The sequence below is a fragment of the Chenopodium album genome, chromosome 25 (assembly GCF_948465745.1).
Source record: "Chenopodium album chromosome 25, dcCheAlbu1.1, whole genome shotgun sequence".
Taxonomy (NCBI): Eukaryota; Viridiplantae; Streptophyta; class Magnoliopsida; order Caryophyllales; family Amaranthaceae; genus Chenopodium; species Chenopodium album.
In genome coordinates this window covers 29,631,460-29,655,425 of record NC_137858.1, presented here as the reverse complement: position 1 = coordinate 29,655,425, position 23,966 = coordinate 29,631,460, and the positions used below count along the sequence as shown (strand labels likewise).

Below are 23,966 nucleotides of genomic sequence, written 5' to 3'. Positions count from 1 at the left end.
CCATCATGTTAGTATATTTTAGTAACATAGTAAATATTATGATGTAGCATTAGATAATAACAATTTTATAAAAAAATAAAGATTATGTAAATGTTATTTATTTTTTTATATACATATTTATTCTCCATAAAACAAACTTTTTTTTTATTTATTTATAAAAAAGCGAGATAAAATTTAAGAACAACAAATTAAAAGATATAAAAGTATTATGAATTATTTATTATTTTTCACTATCGTGCAATGCACGGGTACTAAACTAGTATAAAACATTTTAACTAAGTCGATTTGATTCGAGTTGGTAGCTGTATTATTAAGTCATATTTGAATCAATTATACATAGTACTTAAATGGAAATAATTGAAGATAGTTTTTATGCGTAGTATAGGGTACTTCGTATTTATTTTTGGGCTACTAGAATTTTAGTTTTGATCAAGTAAAGTTTTGAACAAGGCTAGGTAAAGAAAATCTTTATTGAGAATTTTAGAGGCAGTATTATGGTGCAATTAAAAAAAACCGAGGCAGTATTATGTATTCAAAATTTATTATATTACCTTGAATATTGATATTTTGTAGTATAAAAGTGTAAGAATGTTTTAAAATCTATAATAATAAATATATTTTGAAAATAAATGTATATAATTGATAATCACAAGGTCTAATTAAAGTAGCAATCGGTGCAACGCCCGAGCTATACACTAGTGATTATTTTAAAGGTCAAATCAGTTTTGTGAGGCTAATCCCTTCTACCATACAACAGGTACTAACACTGTCTAACAGTTCATAATGGTGAATACCCCACATAAAGATTAACCAAATTCCACAAAATTAATCAATATTTAATGTGTCATTATCTCTTTTAATAACCAATGGGGCCTAATCTACCTGACTAATAATCAACCATAATTTTTTTTTTTTTTGTTAAAATAACAAAAAGAATCATCTCTTTTTTTTTTTTTTTTTTTTTTTTTTTTTTTAATCAATTATCAATCTCCCCTTCTCTCCAAACTCCAGAAAGTAAAGCCATCACTATTTTTTTTTTTTTTTTTTTTTTTTTTTTTTTTTTTTTTGTGTAAACTAATCAACGCACCTTCTTATCATATCTTCTTCTTCATTATATTATTTCTCCTTCTATTCTATTCTATTATCCGTACACTTCGGTAACATTTCTCCTCTTTCTCATCTAGTGCAGCTCCTTATCTTTGTTTAACCCTATCTTCGTGTTCGTTTCTCTTCCATCTAATTTTGTTTAATTCTTACGATCCCGATTTATTCCAAGTTCCGAGTATCCTTCAATTCGCTTGTTAGCTATTGCGAATGGCGGGATCTTTTCCAACGATCATCCCAAATATTTAGGGTTTTATTAGGAAGAAAAAAATAAGTTAAGCCTAATTTTATTTTAGTTTTTGGAAATGGAAGATTATAGTCATGAATTGAGTGAGAATAATGGAGCTCGGAATTTCACATATGTAACATCATCAATTTTGGGACCGAATAACTCTTCTTCGACTTCACCCTCGTCGTCGTACGTTGGGAGAACGACGACGACATCATTATTTCATCCTCAATCATGTTTTCAGCAGCAACAGCCTCCGGTTGTGAAGACGGAGTCTGGTACTAATCATCATCATCATCAACAACACAATCATCACCCTCAGCAACAGCAGCAACATTTTTCTAGATTTCATTACCCTTTACTTACGAGTTGTGGCCGAGCTGTCGAAGATTCGCTTCATCCGCATATGCAGCAGCAGCACCACCACCAAGATCAAGACGATGTTGGTGGTGGTGAGCAAAATAATCATGTGAATACTACAAGTAGTTGTGGTAGTCATGAAGTTGATGCTATTAAAGCTAAGATCATTTCTCATCCTCAATATTCTAGCCTCTTGGAAGCTTACCTTGCTTGCCAAAAGGTATCCTCTCACACTCTAATTCTAAAATAAATTTTGACATGAATTTTATGTGAGATCTCATTGGTTTGACATAACATAGAGAACACAAATTTTTATTGTTATTTTTTATTTTAGGTAAACCAACCAATGACTATTATCCAAAACCTATTGGTACTAATTCGGATTTGAGACAAATCAAGTCCAAAAGGAGGATAACTTCGCTATTATTTTTATTAATGATTAGACAAATGTCTTACCAGTTGATCCGAATATATGTTGGACAGAGTGGGAGCGCCGCCGGAGGTGGCTGCACGGCTAACTTCGCTATTATTTTTATTATTTTTATTAATGATTAGACAAGCTTTTTATGACGGATTCATTAATTTACGGTGTATTGTCAGGTGGGAGCGCCGCCGGAGGTGGCTGCACGGCTAGCAGCGGCACAGCAAGAGTTTGAAGCAAGGCAAAGGGCTTCTATCTCAAATTGTAGGGACCCTTCTAAGGATCCGGAATTGGACCAATTTATGGTAAATCACCTTAATCTAATCTCTAATTCATTATTTGTACAAACTTTTATCTTGCTCTTCTAAATAAAATGTCGGGAATTGATTTTGGCACTCCTATTAATATCGAAACCCAAATTTAAGTTACAACAGTAGTTATTATAGTCTTTTAAGATATAATTAATTAATTAATTAGTTACTGACAATAATAAATTTGTATGGGCAGGAAGCATATTATGATATGCTAGTAAAATATAGGGAGGAATTAACAAGGCCAGTCCAAGAAGCTATGGATTTTATGAGGAGGATCGAAGCTCAGCTTAATGTCCTTGGCAATGGTCGTGTCAGTGTCTTTTCTACAGGTACAGTTTCAACAGTTATGCAGCCTACTCACATTGATTAATGCATTATTAATAATTAGACCTGTTAAACGAGTCGGATTAGTCGAGTTTGACTCCGAGGAATGTCGGGTTTGGATCCTACTACATATTTTAACGAAATGCAGGTAAACAACAAAAATGATCGGATATTACAAAAATTAGTTTCCAGTTAGAGCTGGCTAGCTATCATCTAGATTTTGAGTCTATGATTTTCTCACCTCCAACTCTATAGCTGCAAGTTTCTCGCCGTGATGATATATTCAGACTGTATATACGTATTAAATATATTTCTAAAATCGTACTTCATTTATAAATTTAAATGATAAGATTAAGAATTGAATTTGTTAATGTTATTAGTGCATAATGTTTTGATACTTCATATTTCGTTTTTAAATCTTCTTAAATGTGGCCTATAATTGGGTAAGGATAACCCTAATCCATAAATGCTCGATTCACAAGTTGAATAGGGGAAGCATCCATTCTAAGTTGTAACGGTTTGTGAATAATTAAATTATTCTTTGCTTTATTTTCTTCTTCATTCTTGCCTTTTTTTTTCTTTTTGTTTTGGCATGGACTGTTCTAGATATTCAAGCCATCCAATCCTTATCTAAGACTGTTTCCATTGTAAAGTGTCCATGAGCTAAACTAAGTAACCAAAGTCATTACCAATGTCATTTAGCTTAGTTGATACATATAAGATTCTATTTGGAGATAATATGTAATCTAGTATGTTGATATCAAAATTTTGCCTAAGTAATTGCATTTTGTGGCTTTATTATACAAAACATAACCATGTTTCAATGTTAATTTGTACTAGCATATAAAATGTGTTTAACTAGTAAAAATTTCCTTTTGTTTTTTTTCACTTTGCAAGATGACCCCGTAGGCCTTTAATGATAGGTTGGTTGCCTAAACCACGAAAAGAGATCAAGAGCCTTGTATAATCTTCACATATATATGACATGCTATATACGAAGTATATGTATGTTAAAAACAAATTTCTTAATTTTTTTATCGGGGTATTCCTTATTTTTATATCATACAACCGTGTAGTAGTAAATTAAAATATGTTTGATTTTGTTTTGAGAAAACTAGTTTATGATGAATTTCGATCCACAATTACATTAAGTAATTAATTATAAAGGTCTGTTTTGTTCACTTTATTTTCACTTATTTCAGGTGTATGTAATAAGTTTAGATAAATTCAATCAAGTTCAGATAAGTTCAGTTTAGGTTTAATAGGTTTTGATTAGGGTTACTCAAGTACAAACTATAACTAAAATAAATTTTAATAAGGTCTATTAAGTTCAAATAAGTTCTAATAAGTTCAGTGAACATCAGGTAAATAGAACATACCCTAAATTTATATAAGTTTAAATAAAATAAGTTTTAAACTATATATAATTTTTTTTTTTTAAAAAAAAAACTTTAAATAAGTCTAAATAACACACTTAAGTAGAGATATGTGAAGGATGGGTGCATATGAGTGTATTTAAAGATATGATCCGTATGTACTTCTCTAATATTATATTATTATCTGAATTTGTATAAACAAAACAATACGAGGTACATAGTTTTATTAGATGTTTTCTAATGCTTTGCACCTTCGCTATCTAATATTGGCCATTAAATTCTTTATCTCTCCTACGTTCTAAAATATTCTTTAAAAAGTCCACAATAGTTTGGTAATTGGTAAAATTCCGACTTAATGAAATAGCTTTTAGACATTTTAGGCCAAAATTTTACAAAAAGGTCGGAGAAATAAACACGTACATTTAGTGGCACAATTTTTCTTCTCTATCTCTCCTTTTTTCCAATTAGATGATATTTTGATGTTTTACATAGCATAATTATTGACACTCCAATCATATTGGCTAAACATTTGATGGTTTAGATTATTGAAAATTTATTTAGATCGATATCCATTTTGCTTTAGTTTCACACATCTCATGCTCCTTCCAAAAGTTTGTTTTTATTTATTTATTTATTAAATAAATTACCAACCATATTTTCCTCTTTGTATTTTATCTTTGCCAATAATGTCCTCCACATAGACTGTTTTTGTTATACAGAGAAAAAGTTAACCTATCTGATCAATAAAAGTACTCCTGTTTTCAAGATACTCTTAACTGTTTTAGTTTGTTTATGCATTTTATTTACTTGATACACCATCAGTATTCTATTGTTCCGCAACTCCTATTTTGATTGTGTATATTTGTCTATATATATCTATGATTAAAATTTCTGTAGATTTTCTATAATGGTTGTTTGGTTTAATGTAGATTTTTTCCATCTTTAAGTGCTACATATGCATAATAGACATTATAAGATACAACTTTAAATATAATTATAATTTAAATACATATTGTAAATATTTTATAAAGTTGGTATTTAGAAAATTCACAAAGAGATGGTTTTAATAATCTCTCAATTTAATATATATCGTATATGTATTGATGTTCAACAATCGTAAATTTTTATCTTGAAAATGATTTATAGCTTCTTATTTCGTACGGGGTAATTTATTTTAATTCATCTTCGGAAAACAAAACATATCTCTTTATTTAACACAAGTATGGATCTAAAAAGGTTTTTCAAGATTTAAGAAACAGTTTAGCTAACTACAACACGTTAAAATCAAAAGTATATTTGTATGTTATTATTTGTAATACAGGAAAAGCGAATTTTCCGTTACCAAATATAAATTAATACTTCATAGTTGTGGCTTGAGGTCTTGAGGGTCATGAGAAATGAATCACATCCTCATGTTTGGGAGTTGACAACTCTACCATTATTTCTCAATTCTCATATTATTCTCTTTAGTCAATCAGTAAGTAAAATTATCATTCCCAAGTGAAATGAAAATTAAAAAAAAAAACACTTAATAAATAGTGTAGTTTTTGAATGGATTAATAGTGTAGTTTATACTTCCTCTGTTTTCTTTTACTTGCAACATAGCCTTGTGGCACGTGTTTTGAGGTCGGGTTTATGTAATGTAAATGGACAAATTTTTCATTATAATTTTTACAAATGATACTTAACCCTATTCTAATTTTCGTGTAAAAATTATATTGATAAAATTGCTCGTTTATCCTCACTAATCATCTCCTAAAACTGCGTGCTTGAAAGGTATGTTGCTAGTAAAAGAAAACGGAGGAAGTATTCTGTACTGTAGTACGTAATTCTTTACTTTTCTTTGGTACTGATTTAATATTTGGTCTAAAAAAAATGTTATTGCAATTTATAAGACTAGTCTAATACGAGTATTTAATACGCGGGGATAAATTCTGCACCTTATTGTATGGGCGTCAAAACTCAATAATTAAAGTACATCATGATCACCATCTTTCTCATATGGAGTATTTTTTTAGTTTGATAAAGATGAATAAATAATAGGAAGTATACAATTAGTGCAATAATAATTAAGAAGATGAAATTCACACGTTGTCATTTGCTGATTATATGATAAATTTCATCTTAATTATTGTTCGAAGAAATAATTCCATTGGGTCAATGGTCAAATCCAACAAAGACTAATTTTGTTATTTTTTTTTTTTTTTTAAATTTAATTTTTACGCCGTATTCATAAAACAAATTGGTTATCATAAAAGATGTGTGTAGCATAGATTAAAAAAAATAATTCCGACACGTTTTTCTACTTTGCATAGTTTGTACGATACAAATTTTTATATATGGTCGGTATATTGTGTGACTAATTATCATGGAGTTATTTTGTTAGTATTATATGAGTTTCTCGTTTACAAGAATTTTTTTTTTTTTTAAAGGGGGGAGATTAAATTCATTAATAGAAAGCCATACGGCACTTACATAAGAGATCGTAATCGAACAATACAAAGATAAGCGAACCAATTACAAGTTCGAATTTACAAAAATTATTCTGTCAGTGTATAGAGGAAAAAAAATTCTAAATAGGCATGGGAATTGTCGGTAAATAAAGAATCTTGGCTTTTTTTTGGAAATGAAAATGATTAGAATAGCAATTAAAAAATTAATTAAAGAAGTGAACTTAGGATGCTTATGCTATAATGGTCGAAACAATGAGTGGGATAGAGTTCCTGTAGGTATAGCCTGTACGCTTTGTCAGAACATCTTTTCATATTAATGGCACTACTACTCTTCTACCACTCTAACTTCCATTTCTACTGTCAATCCATCTTTCTCTTTTTTCTTTCTTTCATTAATTTAGACTACTCTCTCTCTGTAATTTTTATTGTGCATGTGTGTTGTGTCTATATGAACCTTGTTTGTACTATTACTTCTCTCTAAAATCAAATTGTCTGTTTCCTAATGGAGAAATTAGACCACTGTCACAACACTTTGCTTATAGACAAGTGTATCATTTAGTACTACCTCCATTTTTTTAAAAAGAAAAAAGTATTTTTATTAATTTGTCCATTATGATTTAATATATTTCTTAATGTACGTACTATAATGATCTGTTGCAATTAAATAAAAGCGGAGGAAGTAAAAGTTTGTGGAAAAAAAAAATTCTGAGAATAATACATAAAAAATTGACCGCATTAAGGGTCTGTTCACATTTATTTTATTTCAGTTCAGTTCAACTCCAATCAGTTCAGTTCAGCTTCTAATTTCCCTCTCTCATAAAATATTCATTTCAATTCAGTTAAGCTCCAATGAGTTTAGTTCAGTTCAGCTTCGGCTTCTAATTTCCCTCTCTCTAAAATATTCATTTCAACTCAGTTAAGCTCCAATCAGTTCAGTTCAGTTTCTAATTTCCCTCTCTCACAAAATATTCATTTCAACTTAGTTCAGCTCCAATCGATTCAGTTCATCTCAGTTCAGTTAATGTGAACAAGCCGTAAGAAAGTTTAACACTTAAAAAAGGACAGAGGGATTATATAAGTAGGTGATAAATCGAAGTGATGCATTTACTTAAACAAATGGAGTAATTTTATAATCATTTTAAATATTTGCTTAAAATATATTAACTTTCTCCATTCCACCAATGTTGTACCATGTTGACTTTTGCATTTGTCAACACACAATTTTAATATGTTTAACTTTTACTATGGCGATATTATACATATATAGAAAAATAGCACAATAAATAATTATATGAGAATGGATGAATAATAGAAAAGTCAACATGGTGCAATATGTTTAGAACAGAGGTGGTAACATGTGCAATATGTTTAGAACATAGGTTGACAAACCTCAACACTAACCTAACTCTAATAAACATATCATGTTGACCCATTTAACTAATTGTGTCTAGGGGTATAAATGAGCCGAGCCAAGTACTACCTTGTTCATTTTCAAGTTCAATTAACTTAAGCGAGTTCAAGCACGATCCCGAGCTTTCAAGCGAGCTTAAAAATCTGTTCAAGCTCGGGTCATTTAGTATACTATATGTTCGCGAATGGTTCGTGAACGGCTCGTTTATTAAACGAGCGTTTCATGCATGAGTTTAGTAATAAACGAGCTTCTCTAATAAACGACCTTTGTACTTTGACATTTGAAAATCTCAAAAAATAGCATAATAATTAAATACTAATTATAAACCTAAGAAAATCTTAATTATTGAAAAACTTAAGAATGGAATAAACAATTATGAATAAATCAATAATTCATGAATATAAATAAACGATTAGTTAGCAAACATAAATAAACGATTAGTTAGCAAACATAAATAAACGAGCTGTTTATGAACTTATCTGAACGAGCATATCTATGTTCGTGTTCAAACTCATTTATTAAACGAGCTTCAAAATTTGTTCATGCTCGACTCATTTATCAAGTAAACGAACATGATATGAACGAGCTTTAACTGAGCTTGGACACGAGTAGTTTATTGATCGACTTGGTTCATTTACACCCCTAATTGCGTCGGAAAATCTTGACACAAACCTGCTTTTTTCGTGTCTGATTCGTATTGTGTTGTCATGTCATAAATTGAAATGTTAGTTGCTAGCCCTATTCAAGATTTTATCATAAAATTCATAAAATTATTGGTTATTTTTCTTAAGTGGGTTGATTGTGTTAGTTTCGTGTTGGAATTCTAAGCATTAACCCAACCTGTTTGATTAAATGTGTTGTGTCATGTTATGTTAGCATGTTTAATTAAACATGGTATTAACTCTTGACACTAATTTGAATTTTTCGTGTCCAATTCTTGTCATGTTTTCATGTCAGTTCAACTTTTGGTGGCTCCAAGTAACCTACTCCCTTCATTTCTAAATAAAGCATAACTAATTACCTTAATCTACTTCAAAAAACATGCATCATTTCTACATTTGGCTCTATAATTTTAAATTCACTCTCTACTCTACCACGATCCCCATTCATAACATTTTATTGGTTTCTTTCTCCCTCTTTCATTGGTTTTCATATTTTTTTTATTGTTTCTCTTTCTCATAAACCTAAAACTTCTTAAACCACTTTCACAATATGAGATTTTTTTTCATAATTTGCACTAAAATGAATAAAACGCTCTTACTTGCTTTCATCTTTTGCAATTTTAATTAAAGTAAATTACAAAATTAAAAAAAAATAAAAAATTACCATTCTTTACTAATTACTTTACCACTACTTACACCACACTATTATACTTTTCTTACCTTTTTTAGTTTTTTTCATTAAAATTTTCTTACATTCGCTTATTTTTTTTCCTCCCTCCTTTTTGTACTACTTTCGTTTTTTTCTTACACAATATAACTCTTTTTATAATTTTTTAATACTTTACTTTTTCTAAACGTGAATTGAGTGGTTTTAGTTACTTATTAGTTTATTAACCTCTCTGTCCCTATTCTAATAGTGTAATTAGTTATATAGTTTATGATTTTAGCAATTTTCTAATTTATGCTCTATACTTTATAATTAGTACTCTGTTCACTTCTTTTGTTATCCCATTTTAAACTATCAATTTCTACAAAAAAAAAAAAAAACTATCAATGTAAAGAGAAAATTTGGTTTTATGAAGAATCATTGATAAATGTATAGAAAGCCAAAGTTCACGTGAGATTTTGGTAGATTCACCCATCTTGTATATTTTTAAAATGTCAATTTTATTTTATTTTATTTTTTCTTTCATAAAGTGTACTTAAAGACATTTTTTTTTTTAAAAAAACTTATGCATTTTGCAAAATGGCATATGTAACAAATAAATTGGAAAGAAGAAAATCAATGATTATGATTTAAGTAACAATATTAAGTAGATAATAATTATCAACTCTACATTAATGGTTACGAATTAATATGAAATAATATATAAATCATTATACATAATCATACTAAATTTATTAAATATTAATACAGTTATTTTATTTGAGTTTAATTCTTCTAGCAACGGAAACTAAAGTGAACTCAAGCGGGAGCCACATTATTATATATAACTATCTTAGGTAAGTCTATTTTTTTTTAATTTTTTTTTACAGAAAATAAATTATATCCAACAAATAAAGTTTGATAAAACGTACAAATTAAATCTATAGAAATTAAAATGTCATAATCTATATTAATAGGCAAAGCAACAAATAATCTAAAAATGAATTTTTAAGTCTCTCCGAACTCGAGAATTTTTCATGCGGGGCTTAATCAGGTCTAGTGTCCATATTAGTGAATACATATTTATAAATGCATTTTTAATAAACATCCAAAATTAATCGAACATCATACTAAAATCTCCATTAAAATTATTAGCAAAAGTGCAAGCATACACAAATTTACAAATAATAAATCACACTTTATATCTTAAAAATCATAGTTTAACACATCATTTATTTTATAGCTATACTATACTCTATAAATAAATTTGTGATAATATCTATGTATAGTAGTAAAATTTCATAAAGAAAATTGTAATTAACTTGAATATATAGTTATATTGAATTGAAATAAAATATTGGCTAGAGGTATTTGAAAAAAAATTAAGTGATGTTTTAATGTAATTTCTATAACATGTATTATATGAATCAATTTATTATAAATTTTTTAGCAAAATTAAATCTAAAAATACTCCATTTGAAAGATAGTTAAAAGGAGAATAATAATATTTATTTTTTTTGAAAGTAGTTGAAATAATTATATAGGTAAATGTATATAGAATAATTATGAACACCAAATAAAAAAGAGTATATATTTATCATAAAGATAATCTAATATATATATTTAAAGGGGAGTTTTTTCTCGAGTTTTTAGAAAGCCATGTAGGATTTAATTTTCTTAGCGCTATGTAGGATTATAAATTTTAGTTTTAGCCAATTAAATAAGAGATTATTAATTTCTTTTATAATTAAATAATTCAAATGCCACGTAAGCGAAATTGACGAATGAGATTTTTAAAATTAAATTAATTATATATAAAATATTATCTTTTGATAGTATGAATTTTATCTAAATATATAACAAATTTTAGCACATAAATTTAAAAAAAAAATTATTTTAAAAATTCTAAAAAAACTGTGCATAGTACAGGCTTCATCTAGTATAAATAGATTTGGAATGATATTATTAAAGAATCAAATATTAACAAAAATAAAAGGTCTAAAAGGAAAGGGGAGTTTAGCACCAGAATGTGACATGTGTCATCCCGGTGTCTGTTTTAGTATTAAGGGTCTATTCTCATTGATCGAACTCAGCTGAACTGAACTGAAATGAATATATTATAAGAGAAGAAAATTAGGAGCTGAACTGAACTGAAGTGAACTGAATTTCAATGTATGAGAACAGGCCCTAAGTCATTGATTGATTATATCATAAAAAGTAGGATTGGAGATGATAAAATATGAGTAGAAGATTGACATAAATGAATAAAGAAAGAGTGAATAGAGATTAGAAAAATGCAAATGATAATGGGAAGTAATTTAAGAAAAAAAAAAGGGAGTAAAATAAGCTATTGTGCGTCCGATTATTTTGCATGGTTATAGGCTATAGCAGAAGGCCACCTGTTGATTTTACCAACCGAACATTAAAATATTTACATATGTAAATGATAACATAATGTTTAGAAGCATGACGTGTATTATACTCCTAAAATAAAAGAACATACATGATATTTACATATGTAAATGATAACATAATGTTTAGAAGCATGACGTGTATTATACTCCTAAAATAAAAGAACATACATGTAATATCAATGTAATTTGACAACTTTTTTTAAATTTTTTTTTTTATTTTTTTTAAAGAATTGTACTTTGACAACTTTGTTAATTAATAATACTTCATATACGATATTCATTTATTTATGAAGATACTTCCTCAGCACTTCTGCAATATGACATTTTGAACATTTGTGTTATTCATAATCTCCATCAATCATTGATCATAATTTGTGATTTTTAAATTAGGACAAATATACATAAATGAGACTTTGTTATAAACAATTGTTATAATTTTTACAAATTGATAATTAAAGGTATCAATTGATTTGTGCAAAACGCCAAATAATAAAATGAATATTGCATTAAAACAATAACATGGATGTCATGTCTTATAAACTAAGCACTTGTATCTTTTTTTTTTTCTCCCTACATGGACAATACAAAATCTTCCATCAATCGTCTCTTTCTCACATTAGGGTAGTCTTTTATCTTCCTTTCCTTCTTTTATGCATCATCCCCAACTTCTTGCTACATTTTGTAACCTTTAGCCTTCTAACTAAAAACTTAACCTTGCTTCATTGAATAATTGTATTAAAATGTAATAGGGTGGATTGAATTGGACATGCTTCAAGTGAAATTAAGCAAAATTGGTGGAGATATATAGTCAATTGTAATCCTATGTACTAGTGTTTTTTTTTTTTTTTTTTTCCAAAATCATATAATATATGTCATATAATGAAAAATTAATTTAACTTATTAAAATCATGATAATTTTGTAATTTGACAAAAGAAAAGTGAAAATACCTTTTCTTGTTCTTTTTCCTTGTTTTAAAAACAATTAGAAAAATGAAAAAAATGATGCCAAACAAGCCTTTATTGTGTACAAATTCAATTAAGGGCTTGTTCTAATACGTTTATTTTCAGTTTAGCTTAGCTCTAATCAATTCAGTTCAGCTCCTAATTTCTTTCTCTTATAAAATATTCATTTCACTGCAGTTCAGTTCAGCTCTAATTAGTTCAGTTTAGTTCAGAGAACATACCCTAATATAAACCTAACATTTTATCAGATAAATTAATTTAAAATTAAAGAATTATGGAAACCTCTTGTTATGATCACCAAATTTTTTCCAGTAATTGTTTAGATCTCCAATGTTATTGAATGGTAGTCATTTTATTATTGGTACATAAGCAAGGGTGAATGTAAAATTTAATAAAAAGAAAAATGAAAAAATTGAATTTGGGCCCAGAAATGAAAAAGTGTAACCTATTAAGTGATATGCTACTTAGTTTTTTTATAATTTATATTCTTTTTTTTTATTTTTGTGATGTAATTTTTTTGTAAAATAGTTACTTATTGTGCATCACTAAATCTATCAAATTTCTCAATGTGCATGACTAAGGCTCTGTTCTCTTACGTTGAAATTCAGTTGAGCTTAATTCAGTGCACTTCAGCTTCTAATTTCCTTCTCTTATAAAATATTCATTTCAGCTCAGCTGAGTTCAGTCAATGAGAATAGACCCTAAATCTATCAAAAAGATTATTTGAAGATGGAGAGAAAATTTTCATATTTTATATTCCCTTTAATTTTTTTAGTTTTACTTAATTGTTGTAAGCAAAAAAAAAAAAAAGCAAGGAAAAGTAAAATTGGGACCATGCATGTGACTACTTTGATTTTAAAAAGAGGGATATAGAAAGTAGAGATTTAGGCCTTGTTTAGTTCAACTTATTTTTATTTATTTCAGAAAAAATAAGTTCATACTACCTCCATTTCTTTTTAGTTGACACGTATTCCTTTTTAGGAAGTTTCTTTTTAGTTAACACGTTTCCTTTTTGGGTAAATTTTTTACCTTGCATTTACAAGCTACCCCACTTGCTTTTTCATTCTCTATCACTCTCTCTCATCTCCTAAATATATGTGCCTAAATCAAACGCGTCAACTTAATAGAAACGGAGGAAGTATTAGATTAGAAAAAATAAGTTCATATCAGATCAGAAAAAATAAGTTAAGATTAGATCATCGTTTTATGTGCAGTTTTTATCGCTAAATATCTTTAATTTCATAATGAAAAAATTATGAAAATCTCTATTAATAAAATACACATTATTACGAATCTAACAAGACACCACTTGATGTATTTTTTCCATTAAATTTTTTTTTTGAAACAATTTAAATTATCGTATATTTAAGGTCAAAGTTTGGTCAAATTTGACATTCAGATCAGACTAGATTAGATTAGATTAAACCATATTAGATACGTTTAGATAAACAAAATTAAGGTGAACTAAGCATGTCCTTATTTAACATAATTGGCTCCCATAAAGTGGCATTGTAATAAAAGGTAGGGCCTGTCCTCTTACGTTGAAATTCAGTTCAGTTCAGCTGAGTTTAGTTCAGTTCAGCTCAATTCAGTTCAGTTCAGCACCTAATTTCCTTCTCTTATAAAATATTCAGTTGAGTTCAGTTCAGCTCAGCTGAGTTCAGTTCAATTCAGTTCAGCTGAGTTTAGTCAATGAGAACAGGCCCGTAGTCATAAAAGGAGTAAAGTAAATTTGAATAGAATTGAGAAAAGTGATCTTGCTAACAAGTGCAATGTTTATTGGTTAGTTTTGGAAAGCATGTCAATTGGTATAATTAATGTTTATTGTTAATTTACCTTAATATTTTCACTTTTAGTTCTATTATTTAACGTCTCGTTGGCAGGTTTTGCCTTAAAAAAATGGATGAACATTAAAAGTAAGTAATTTTAGAAAAAATGGAGGAAATGGGTAGCTTTACTAGTTTAGGACAATAAATTGTACTAGCTCTTTGTCCGAAAATAATCATCTACTAGCATTCTTTTTATAGGATGTACACAAAAAGTAGAAAATTCTCTTATTTATGTGAAGTGGATTTTTTCAATAACTCTTTCTTTCTATTTCTCCACTAACTATATAAAGTTTTTTTTTAGGGAAGTTTTTTCATGCACTGTGATGTATAATATGATTATACTAAATAGATTTAGGCCTTGTTCTCTTACGTTGAAATTCAGTTCAGTTCAGCTCCTAATTTTCTTCCCTTATAAAATATTCATTTAAGTTCAGTTCAGTTCAGCTGAGTTCAGTCAATGAGAACAGGCCCTTAGTACAAATGTTGAGTACCATACCAAATTACCAACCTAAGAGAATTCTAGGTTTCATGCAAAAGTCTAAGTTTATGAATTTCAAAACAGAAACGGAAACGTTTACCCCAAACAGAGTTTTCATGCACCATAACTGTTAGCATTGACAATATAAGGAAGCTGTTTATGGTTGGAAATTAACAAGTATCCTTGATCCTTATCAGTAAACAAACCTGCACATCTGATGGTCATGTTCTAGGAAATTGTAGCCGCAGAGTAACTGGCAAGCTAGCTAAGCTTAGACCACCAGACATGACATTTGATTGACGACTTCTTTGGGTTTTACTTATTTTATTATTCAATTCAATCAAGTATTTTATTTATTTTAATTTAAGATATTTACTCTGTATAATTTGGTTTGTTTTCATGTTTGAAAGTTTTGGAATTAATTGGTCAATTCTGAGATGAAGTTACTGAGTGGTGTCATTTCCTGTCCTGCGAAGTGGGCAAATGCATGTTTTCCTCTGACATATGGGCCTTTCAACTGAGAGTTTTATACCACTTTGCTCTTAATTTTCTAGGACAACTTTTATTTTTTGATTTAGTAATGTGTTATTCTTGGTAAATTTCAATTTCCCAAATACTAATAAAATTTTTACTGATGATTTTATTAGTACTAGTCACTAGATGAGTTGGTTAAAACTTACTAAAGATTTTTAGGTTTTTTTGTTTAGCATTTTGGAGTAGGTTTTTAATTTAGCATACTAGTTGAATTGAATATTAAAAGGAAAAAAAAAAAAAGAAATATAATTGTTGAAATCCAAAATCACTAAATTGGGGTAATTATTTGAAATGGGGAAGATGAACAAGCAAAAGCCACAAGAGATCTACATCAAACACTCATTTCATAGTTGATCATTTTAATCTTAGATAATGTATGTGGTAGTAATTGAATTGATTTTGTGCCTGATTTTGTAAAGAAAGTCTTGTGTCAATGTCCATGACAGTGTTACTTTACTGTATGATATTGCTTAAGTCTGAAAATTTATCATGAGTAACACATTTTTATAGAAAGAAAATCATAACCATGCAAATTTGCTAAATCATATATTGTAGAACCAAACATAAACCAAGTGGTAAAATTTCACTTGAATTAATTAGCTCTCTTCGAAATTTATTACTTGGTTAGCATTTGAGGCCTTGGTAGGCAAACTACCCCCGATCGGGGTTTGGGGTTGCCTCCAAAATTTTCTAGGAATTGCTTACCTCCAAAATCAATGAAAATTCTCTTTCTTCTGCCATAGACGTAGTTAACTTATCGTGAGTGTATCACGTTAAACATATATTTTTGTTTGTTGATTTCGTTGATATATATTTTTCAAGTTTGTTCATCTATAACACCAATGATTGGAAAGTTGATATCCATTTGCACAAAAAGATATAAGTTTGGATGTTATAATTGTGTGTATTGTTTTTCGGAGCAAACATGCGAAGAGTTGAAATTAGTCATGGAGATAATATACTTCTGGGAAAAGTGGTGTATTGAGTCAAGCAAGCGTCTAAAGCATGTTGAAATAGGCTTGACATATACTTTTGATGAATAGCCTATTATGAAATAGTAACATTAAATATTTTTGACATAAATAAAAAATAATCCATAAATGTGTGATAATATACCCTGAGACTCATTTAGTAGTTTCTAGGCAATTTTGAACTTTAGAAAGTAATTATTTTGTATTATATCATCATTAATCAAGAAACATGTGTGTTGATTAAGCATGAGACCTACTGTACTTACCAATTCTATATTTGATTGTTTTGCACTTTTACAAACTGGTTTTCCTAAACACAATCCTTTAGAATATGGTAAAATGTTACTCCTATTATATAATATTTTTGTATCAATATTCTAGACGTTTACAACCAATAGTTGGTGATGCTAGCTACATTGTTTTGATTGCTTACAATCTTACGTGCAAATATGGAGCAGATGATAAATCCGAGGGGGTTGGTTCATCGGAAGAGGATCAAGAAAACAGCGGAGGTGAAACAGAACTTCCGGAGATAGATCCTCGTGCTGAAGACCGAGAATTAAAAAATCATCTTCTGAAGAAATACAGCGGTTACTTGAGTAGTCTCAAGCAGGAACTCTCTAAGAAAAAGAAGAAAGGGAAGCTCCCCAAAGAGGCCCGTCAGAAACTACTAAGTTGGTGGGAATTGCACTACAAATGGCCTTATCCTTCTGTAAGTTTTCGATCTCCTTATAAATTACTTTAGGTCGTTTATTGCAAATATAATTAAAGATATTATTGGTCAAAGTTCTGTGTTGACATATCGTCTACTCAGATTTTAATAACTAGGTGTCTTAGGGGCAGTCTACAACCCTTCTCTAGTCCCAAGTCTATCAAACATTATTAGAGTTTGGTTTGTTATATTTACGTTAATATTGTATATTTGGCAAGTCGATCTTGTTAGAAGTTTTAGGCAAGTTAGGTATTCTATTGTATTGGGTATATATTTGTGATTAATAGAATACACAAGGCTAAGCCATTTTCTCCAATATTTCTTAAGTTTAACATACTTGAGAAGTATGCATGATAGCGAAATAGGGTAGATTATACCTACTCTAACCCCATTATGCCGACTTACCATCACTTTATTTCAAGCATGCCATTCATTCCAAGGGTCCATAGTATGACATTGTTGTTTGATGATCTTGCTATTGATTTTAAACCTACCTATTTCTCTTGCATCAATTTCTTGATGCCACTTAATTCTATTCCAGCTGTTAGTTACAGCCTATAAGAAGTTACATGATTTAGTGGCTTGTAACACTTTGCACAATTGTTATTTTGGATATTGACCTAATCCGTCCTAATGGACCCATTTCACCCATAAATTATTAGCTTTGCATTTCACTTGCTAGGCAAGGTATACGTTCCGATGACAGCCTTGTTCCGGAGTTCACAATCTTTATCGCCTTTACAGTCTAGGCCCCAGGGCACTGCCCACACGTAGTAGGTCACACCCCTAGTAATGCACTTCATTCTACTCGTATATTTGTTCAGAGAATTATGAAAGTACCACATATTATGTTATATTGCATTATAGCCCTTCTTGTAACAAAGAAACTTCAAATTTCCAAAATGTTGTATGTTTGTATGTGTGACTAAACAATGTTTACCTTACTTCACAAACTAAATAAGCCAATAGTGAGGGATAACTCAAATAGTTAGACCTTTCCTCCCAATTCCAGGAGATCTGGAATTGATTTTCACTCCACACTTGTGGCTCTTTAAACACCAAAATAAAAAAAATAAAAAAACTTATAAGCCAATTATAATATACTAAGATGTTATATGAGAATGATCATCTTGGTATATGTGGTAATAGGCATCTTATAATCAACAAACAAAATTATGTGTCTTTACTAGCCATTTGTTAACAAATGTTACACTCTGGTAACTATGATGAAATTTCATATAATTTTGTTACGAAATGTTTTACTAATGTTGATGTTATGTAATGAAACTTAAACCCCAAACATGTGCTGATAAATTGGCTGTTGTTAACGTATTTAGGGAATTCTGTTTATTTAACGTTTTAATATAAACATATGTTGCTATATTGACTGTTAATGTTAAAAAAAAAAACAGGAATCGGAGAAGGTGGCATTGGCTGAAGCAACAGGCTTAGACCAAAAACAGATCAACAACTGGTTCATAAACCAGAGGAAGCGACACTGGAAACCATCTGAAGACATGCAGTTCATGGTCATGGACGGCATTCATCCCCACAATCCTGCCCTTTACATGGATGGTCACTACATGGGCGATGGTCCTTATCGATTTGGAACGTAACAAGTCCCAAGTCCCGTAGCTTTGGAATAAACATGATTCGATTTGGAAAGCTCCTACGTTGTTCCTATGTAAAGGTTTCATTCATGCTAGTATAAGTTTGTACGGATGGAATGAACATGATTCGATTACCCTAGCAACTGTTGGCATAATTTTGTTTTACTTTGAGCTTGCTATGAACTACTGCTGTTAGCTCATAGCATGTATGTATGTTATGGAATGTGTAGTAATTAAATTGCTGTATTATCATATTGCGTGTATTATTCAAGTGTATAAGAAATTAGTAAGTGGCAATTGTAAGGATTTGGCATATTATTTTTGATAATTAGCCTTCATATGACATTATGTAATGATGTAACTCGAATTAAACGCCTCAAAGATTCATAAGTTTGATAATCTGAGTAATCTGGGTTTAAATTTCTTGCAAGTCTGATGCTTAAGGTTGTAAATAAAAAGTTCTCAATCTTATATGGTTCTTATTCTTTGAATAACATACTGTTATACTTGACGCATCAATTCAATTTGTATTTTACTTGGAAAATCTAAATTTTTTCTACAACAGTAGACTATACTTAGATAATACTTGAATACGTGAGCCATGTTCAGTTTTTTAAATTATTGATAATTGGAATATAGAAGTTTTTAAAGAATTGCGAAGTATAACATAATAGTCAATTAAAAAAATAATCTTCAAAAAAAATTTAATAATAAATAGATCAACAAATTAATGATTTTACCAAAAAAAAAAAGCCTTTAGGAGGAAAATTCCTTCTAAAAAAACTCCAATTTAATATAAAGTAATAGATAATTGGAATAAAGAAATCAAATGTGAATTATAAAAACTAAATAGATACGTTTAATCCATTTTTGGTGTTGGTTATAGTTTTAGTGTATGGTATCTTATATGACGCTAGAGGTATATTCTAAAAAATCCCCCTTTACATATACGCTCCATTTTCAAAAGTTTGACTCACATCGTATGAGGATGAATAAGCTTGAAGAAGTACTGAAAGATAAAAGTGGACGGATTTATCTTGTATGATCAAGTTCCAAGTTATGAACCAGTTGAGATCTTCTTGACACATTGTCACATTGGGCTACGAATTGGACTCTCTTCAAAATCAAGCTTTTATTTCATGTGGTTGATGGATCAAGGCTTAGAGTTGCAGGTCGGCTTACTCCTTACACGTATATACGGACTTTCATTAACTTTTAATAGCTATCTTTTATAGAGTATTTAGCTTTTTTTTTTTTTTTTTTTTTTTTTTTTTTTTTTTTTTTTTTTTTCGGGAAACATAGAGTATTTAGCTAACATAGTTTTAGCATAACTCTGAACTACGGTCTTTTTATGTTGGGCCTTTAATCTAGTTAACCTAGTCCTATTAGGAATGTAGCCATTGTTTTCTAACCCTTTATTTCTTATTTTTTACAACCCAAAAGAATTGTAAAATTTGTCTTTTCTTTTCCTCTTTAAACATGGTAAAAAATCTTAATTAATTTAAATTTTTAGTCACAAAAGTAACCAAAAACAATTTAATATACTTATTGGGATTACAATAAATGATAAATTTTGACATGGAAGATCTCAAAATTGATGCAATCTTTTCGTTTTATTTATTATTTTTTTCGAGTACACTTCGTGCAATACAAGTGAAAGAGACTGTTCTATTTCGATTACATTGAACAAAACCTAAGCTTATACTTCGCATATATTAAACAAACTAGTATACTCGATTTCATACATACTTAACAAAATATTATACTTTATTTCACACAAATTAAACGAAACAATAAGCTCTATTATTTCTTACATGCAAATTAAATAAAAAGTTCTTGCAAAACATCTTCGTGAGCATGGCTCACTTGCTAAAGACCAAGATTACCAGAAAAGATATAAGCATCAAGTCGATTCTAATAGAGTATCCTTATGGAGCTAATATTGTGAGACATGAGCACGTTATATTATAGTCAATAAAATCAATTTTTTAAAGGTAAGATCTGCTCATTCTGGAGGGTGTGAGCATGGGACGAGTATCCGTACCGTAAGTACTAACGGTTCGGTTACAAAAAATCACTAAAAGTGATATTCATAAACCGAACCGATAAGTTCGGGTACCCGGACTTTGGGTACCCAGATTTTCGGATCGGTTATCAGATATCTAATTATAAGATATCCAATAATAATTAAACTTAATAATGTTTTTATTATAATATAATTTAACACTAATTAACAACAATACCACATGATCTTGACCAAATTATTAATAATATTACTAATCATTGATATCATAAAGTGATTATGAGGTAAAGTAAGAGTTTAGATTTTAAAAAAAATAGATTTAAGTAGGGAAAAAACAAAAGAAATGCTTATCTGATCGGATCGGATCGGATCAGGTAACCGTTAATTTAAAAATGATACCCAATAACCATACCCGATAACAAATTATCGGAACGAGTACCCTAATTTTCGAAACGGTTACGGATCGGGTTTTCGGTTTTACAGGTAGTTTTGCTCAGCCATATTCTGGATAATATCAAAATACTCTGTGAGATCTCCACCATCAATAACATATTTAGGCATACCATAGAATAGTGTTCTATCAATTTCAGATAACCCATAGAACTAGTAACCCTTGTTTCATAGCTATTATATGAAATCATCAATCAATATGTATAATACTAAAACAGACACCAGGAACAACACATGTCACTTTCTGGTTTTTTCCCTCCAAAATCCCCTCTTAGTTTTTTAAGCCAATGTATTCAACTGCTTAGTATATATATTATTACATACAATATATTCACCAAATCTTATGATTGTAATAGTTTGATTCCCATAGTATATATATTTATTTATGTAATAAAATAATTTCCATATCTGTAACTTTGTATCTTATAAATATTATCCTGTATGTCATTTCTTTTAGTAGCACAATGTACATCATATTTTATTATTGTAGGCGTCATTTGAAGCGCGCCTACGTTAAGCACGAGATGAATATGCTTGGCTATCTTAGGAAGTGGGAATTGACATTAGAATTAGGGACAACGATTAGGGACAAAGCAAAGTAGGGAACCGCTAACAAGTTTTTAAGGAACTTGTAAATCGTTCACGGATCATAAAAGACAACCATGATTAAGGGACAACAAAAGGCAACAATGATTGACCCGTGAAGGTTACACCCCGTTCATAATCCATGAGATTACTAACTGTTATGGGTAAAGATCTACAAGTCATAGTCAACGATGGTCAAATAAAGACAGCGACGAAGACAAGCTCTGACGAAGGCTGGGAATTGACGAAGACGAACCGACCTCAATGGACGAAGGAATCATCAACAGCTCCCTATTTTCTAGGAGAGGATAAGAACAAAAGACTAAGTCTAAAGCTCAGTTGCGCATTACTGTTAGTGGGAAAAACAGAAAAGATCTTGGTGCAACTAAACCCCGAAAATCAAGGAGTCAAACCTATCACCTTGCAACGGCTAAAGATTAAACCTAGGAATCATCTATATAAAAAGGGGGCATCGTCAGACGAAGAACACATCACAACCTAGCTACATTCATATTCTAAACATACATTATAAACTGTTCTCTTTGATATTTTTGTATAGTGAAAGTTTGGTAGATCCTTATTCTACCCGCGGTTTATACCTTCATTGGGTTTTCCGCGTCACCAATCCCTTGTGTCATTTACTTATTTTTGTTCTAGCTTTATTCTTGATTTTATTTAGTTGATCCGTAGCCTAGATTTTGATATTCAATCCCACCTAACTAAAATAAGCATAAACAATTTGGAGCCCACCCTGGGGCTACTACAACTAGATAAAATCCAAAAAATCTCAATTCAACCTTGAACATGTCTCCCAGTGATATGACCCCAGAACAGCTGAAAGAAGCCTATGAGAAAGCTTAAGCCGATCTCGCAGCAGTTCGGGAATCCAATGAGCGCCTGAGCAAGGAAAAGGAAGCGTCGGAGTCTGATGCAGCCAACCTTTGTCCACAGTTGGAATCAGCCTAGAGCAACCGTCATCGCCACCCAAGACGTCTAGATCTGATCCCTAGGATGCGGCCATTTGAGGTGGTTGAGTCGTCGCATGACACAAATGCTGAGTCCAGTGACAGAGAAATGCAGATGGACCCTCCGATGCGAAACAATGGGCAACAAGGGAGCTTCCAGACTGTAGGAAATGACCAGCAGGGCAATCAAGAGCCAAATCTAACTAAAATCCTGCTCCAAAGGTTGGTCGGCTTAGAGAAGCAGAACTCCATGGTGATGTCGATGATGAAGGGAATGCCAGTTGTTCCGATCCCCGTCCAGAGAGAAGCTCTTGATGGATTCACAACAACTCCGTTCAGTGATGAGCTGTCTAGAGCCAATATTCCTAGAAGACTATCGCTCCCGACGTTCACGTCGCTTTATGATGGGACGACCTGTCCAGAGTAGTATGTCGAGTACTACAAGCAGCGGTGTGGCAAGCTTCGATCCCGTTCGAGTGCTGGGGAGCATGCATGTGCAAGTCCTTCGGTGCGACGCTGATTGGTCCCGCCCTCAAATGGCTCGGCAAAGTTGAACCAGGTAGTATCACTAGTTTTTCTATGTTAATTAACAAGTGTTATTCCTATTTTGAAAGTAGCAGGGATTTCGAAAATCAGACAAGCGATCTATATCGGATCATCTAAGGACCCAAGGAAACCATCAGGACTTATTGGTCCTACTTCAACAAAGAAAAGGTCTCAATCAAGAATGTCGACAACGATACTGCCATCGAATCTTTCCTCTGAGGATTGCATACAGATTCAGATCTGTACAAGGATATGGTCAAGTACCTCTGCTCAACATTTGAAGAAGTCAGGACGAGAGCCGTGGCCCTGATGCGCTTCGAAGAAGATATTGCCAATCACAGCTTTAACCCAAGTGCCCGAGGCTCGTCCGATCGCAAAGCCCCAAGCAACCAGCGAGGGTCATGGCGACATCAGCCGTATGAGGCGTCAAGTAGATCACGTTTTGTTAATGCTGTGCAGGTAGAACAGATCCTCGACGCACCACAGTACCCCGAGATATCCGAGTATGGATTCCACGTGAACATCGTAGCTGTGGTGAAAGAGTTGGAGCCTTTGGGAAAAAAAGTGCTCTGGCCGATGAAGAGCA

General features: G+C 30.7%; 1 protein-coding gene across 1 annotated transcript; it reads left to right on the top strand.

Annotated features, from left to right (window-relative positions):
- The first annotated feature begins 1,400 nt into the window (after nt 1-1,400).
- Nucleotides 1,401-18,817, top strand: LOC145614978 (homeotic protein knotted-1-like). Its single transcript, XM_081670057.1, has 5 exons — nt 1,401-1,913; nt 2,294-2,419; nt 2,622-2,757; nt 16,948-17,201; nt 18,614-18,817. The coding sequence occupies exons 1-5, from the start codon at nt 1,410-1,412 to the stop codon at nt 18,815-18,817; spliced, it is 1,224 nt and encodes a 407-aa protein (XP_081526183.1). The 5' UTR covers nt 1,401-1,409.
- Nucleotides 18,818-23,966: the final 5,149 nt, after the last annotated feature.

Coding starts and splice junctions, on each gene's coding strand:
- LOC145614978 (XM_081670057.1), top strand. CDS start 1,410: ATGGAAGATTATAGTCATGAATTGAGTGAGAATAATGGAGCTCGGAAT. Junction 1,914..2,293: donor CTTACCTTGCTTGCCAAAAG/GTATCCTCTCAC, acceptor GTGTATTGTCAG/GTGGGAGCGCCGCCGGAGGT. Junction 2,420..2,621: donor CGGAATTGGACCAATTTATG/GTAAATCACCTT, acceptor TTGTATGGGCAG/GAAGCATATTATGATATGCT.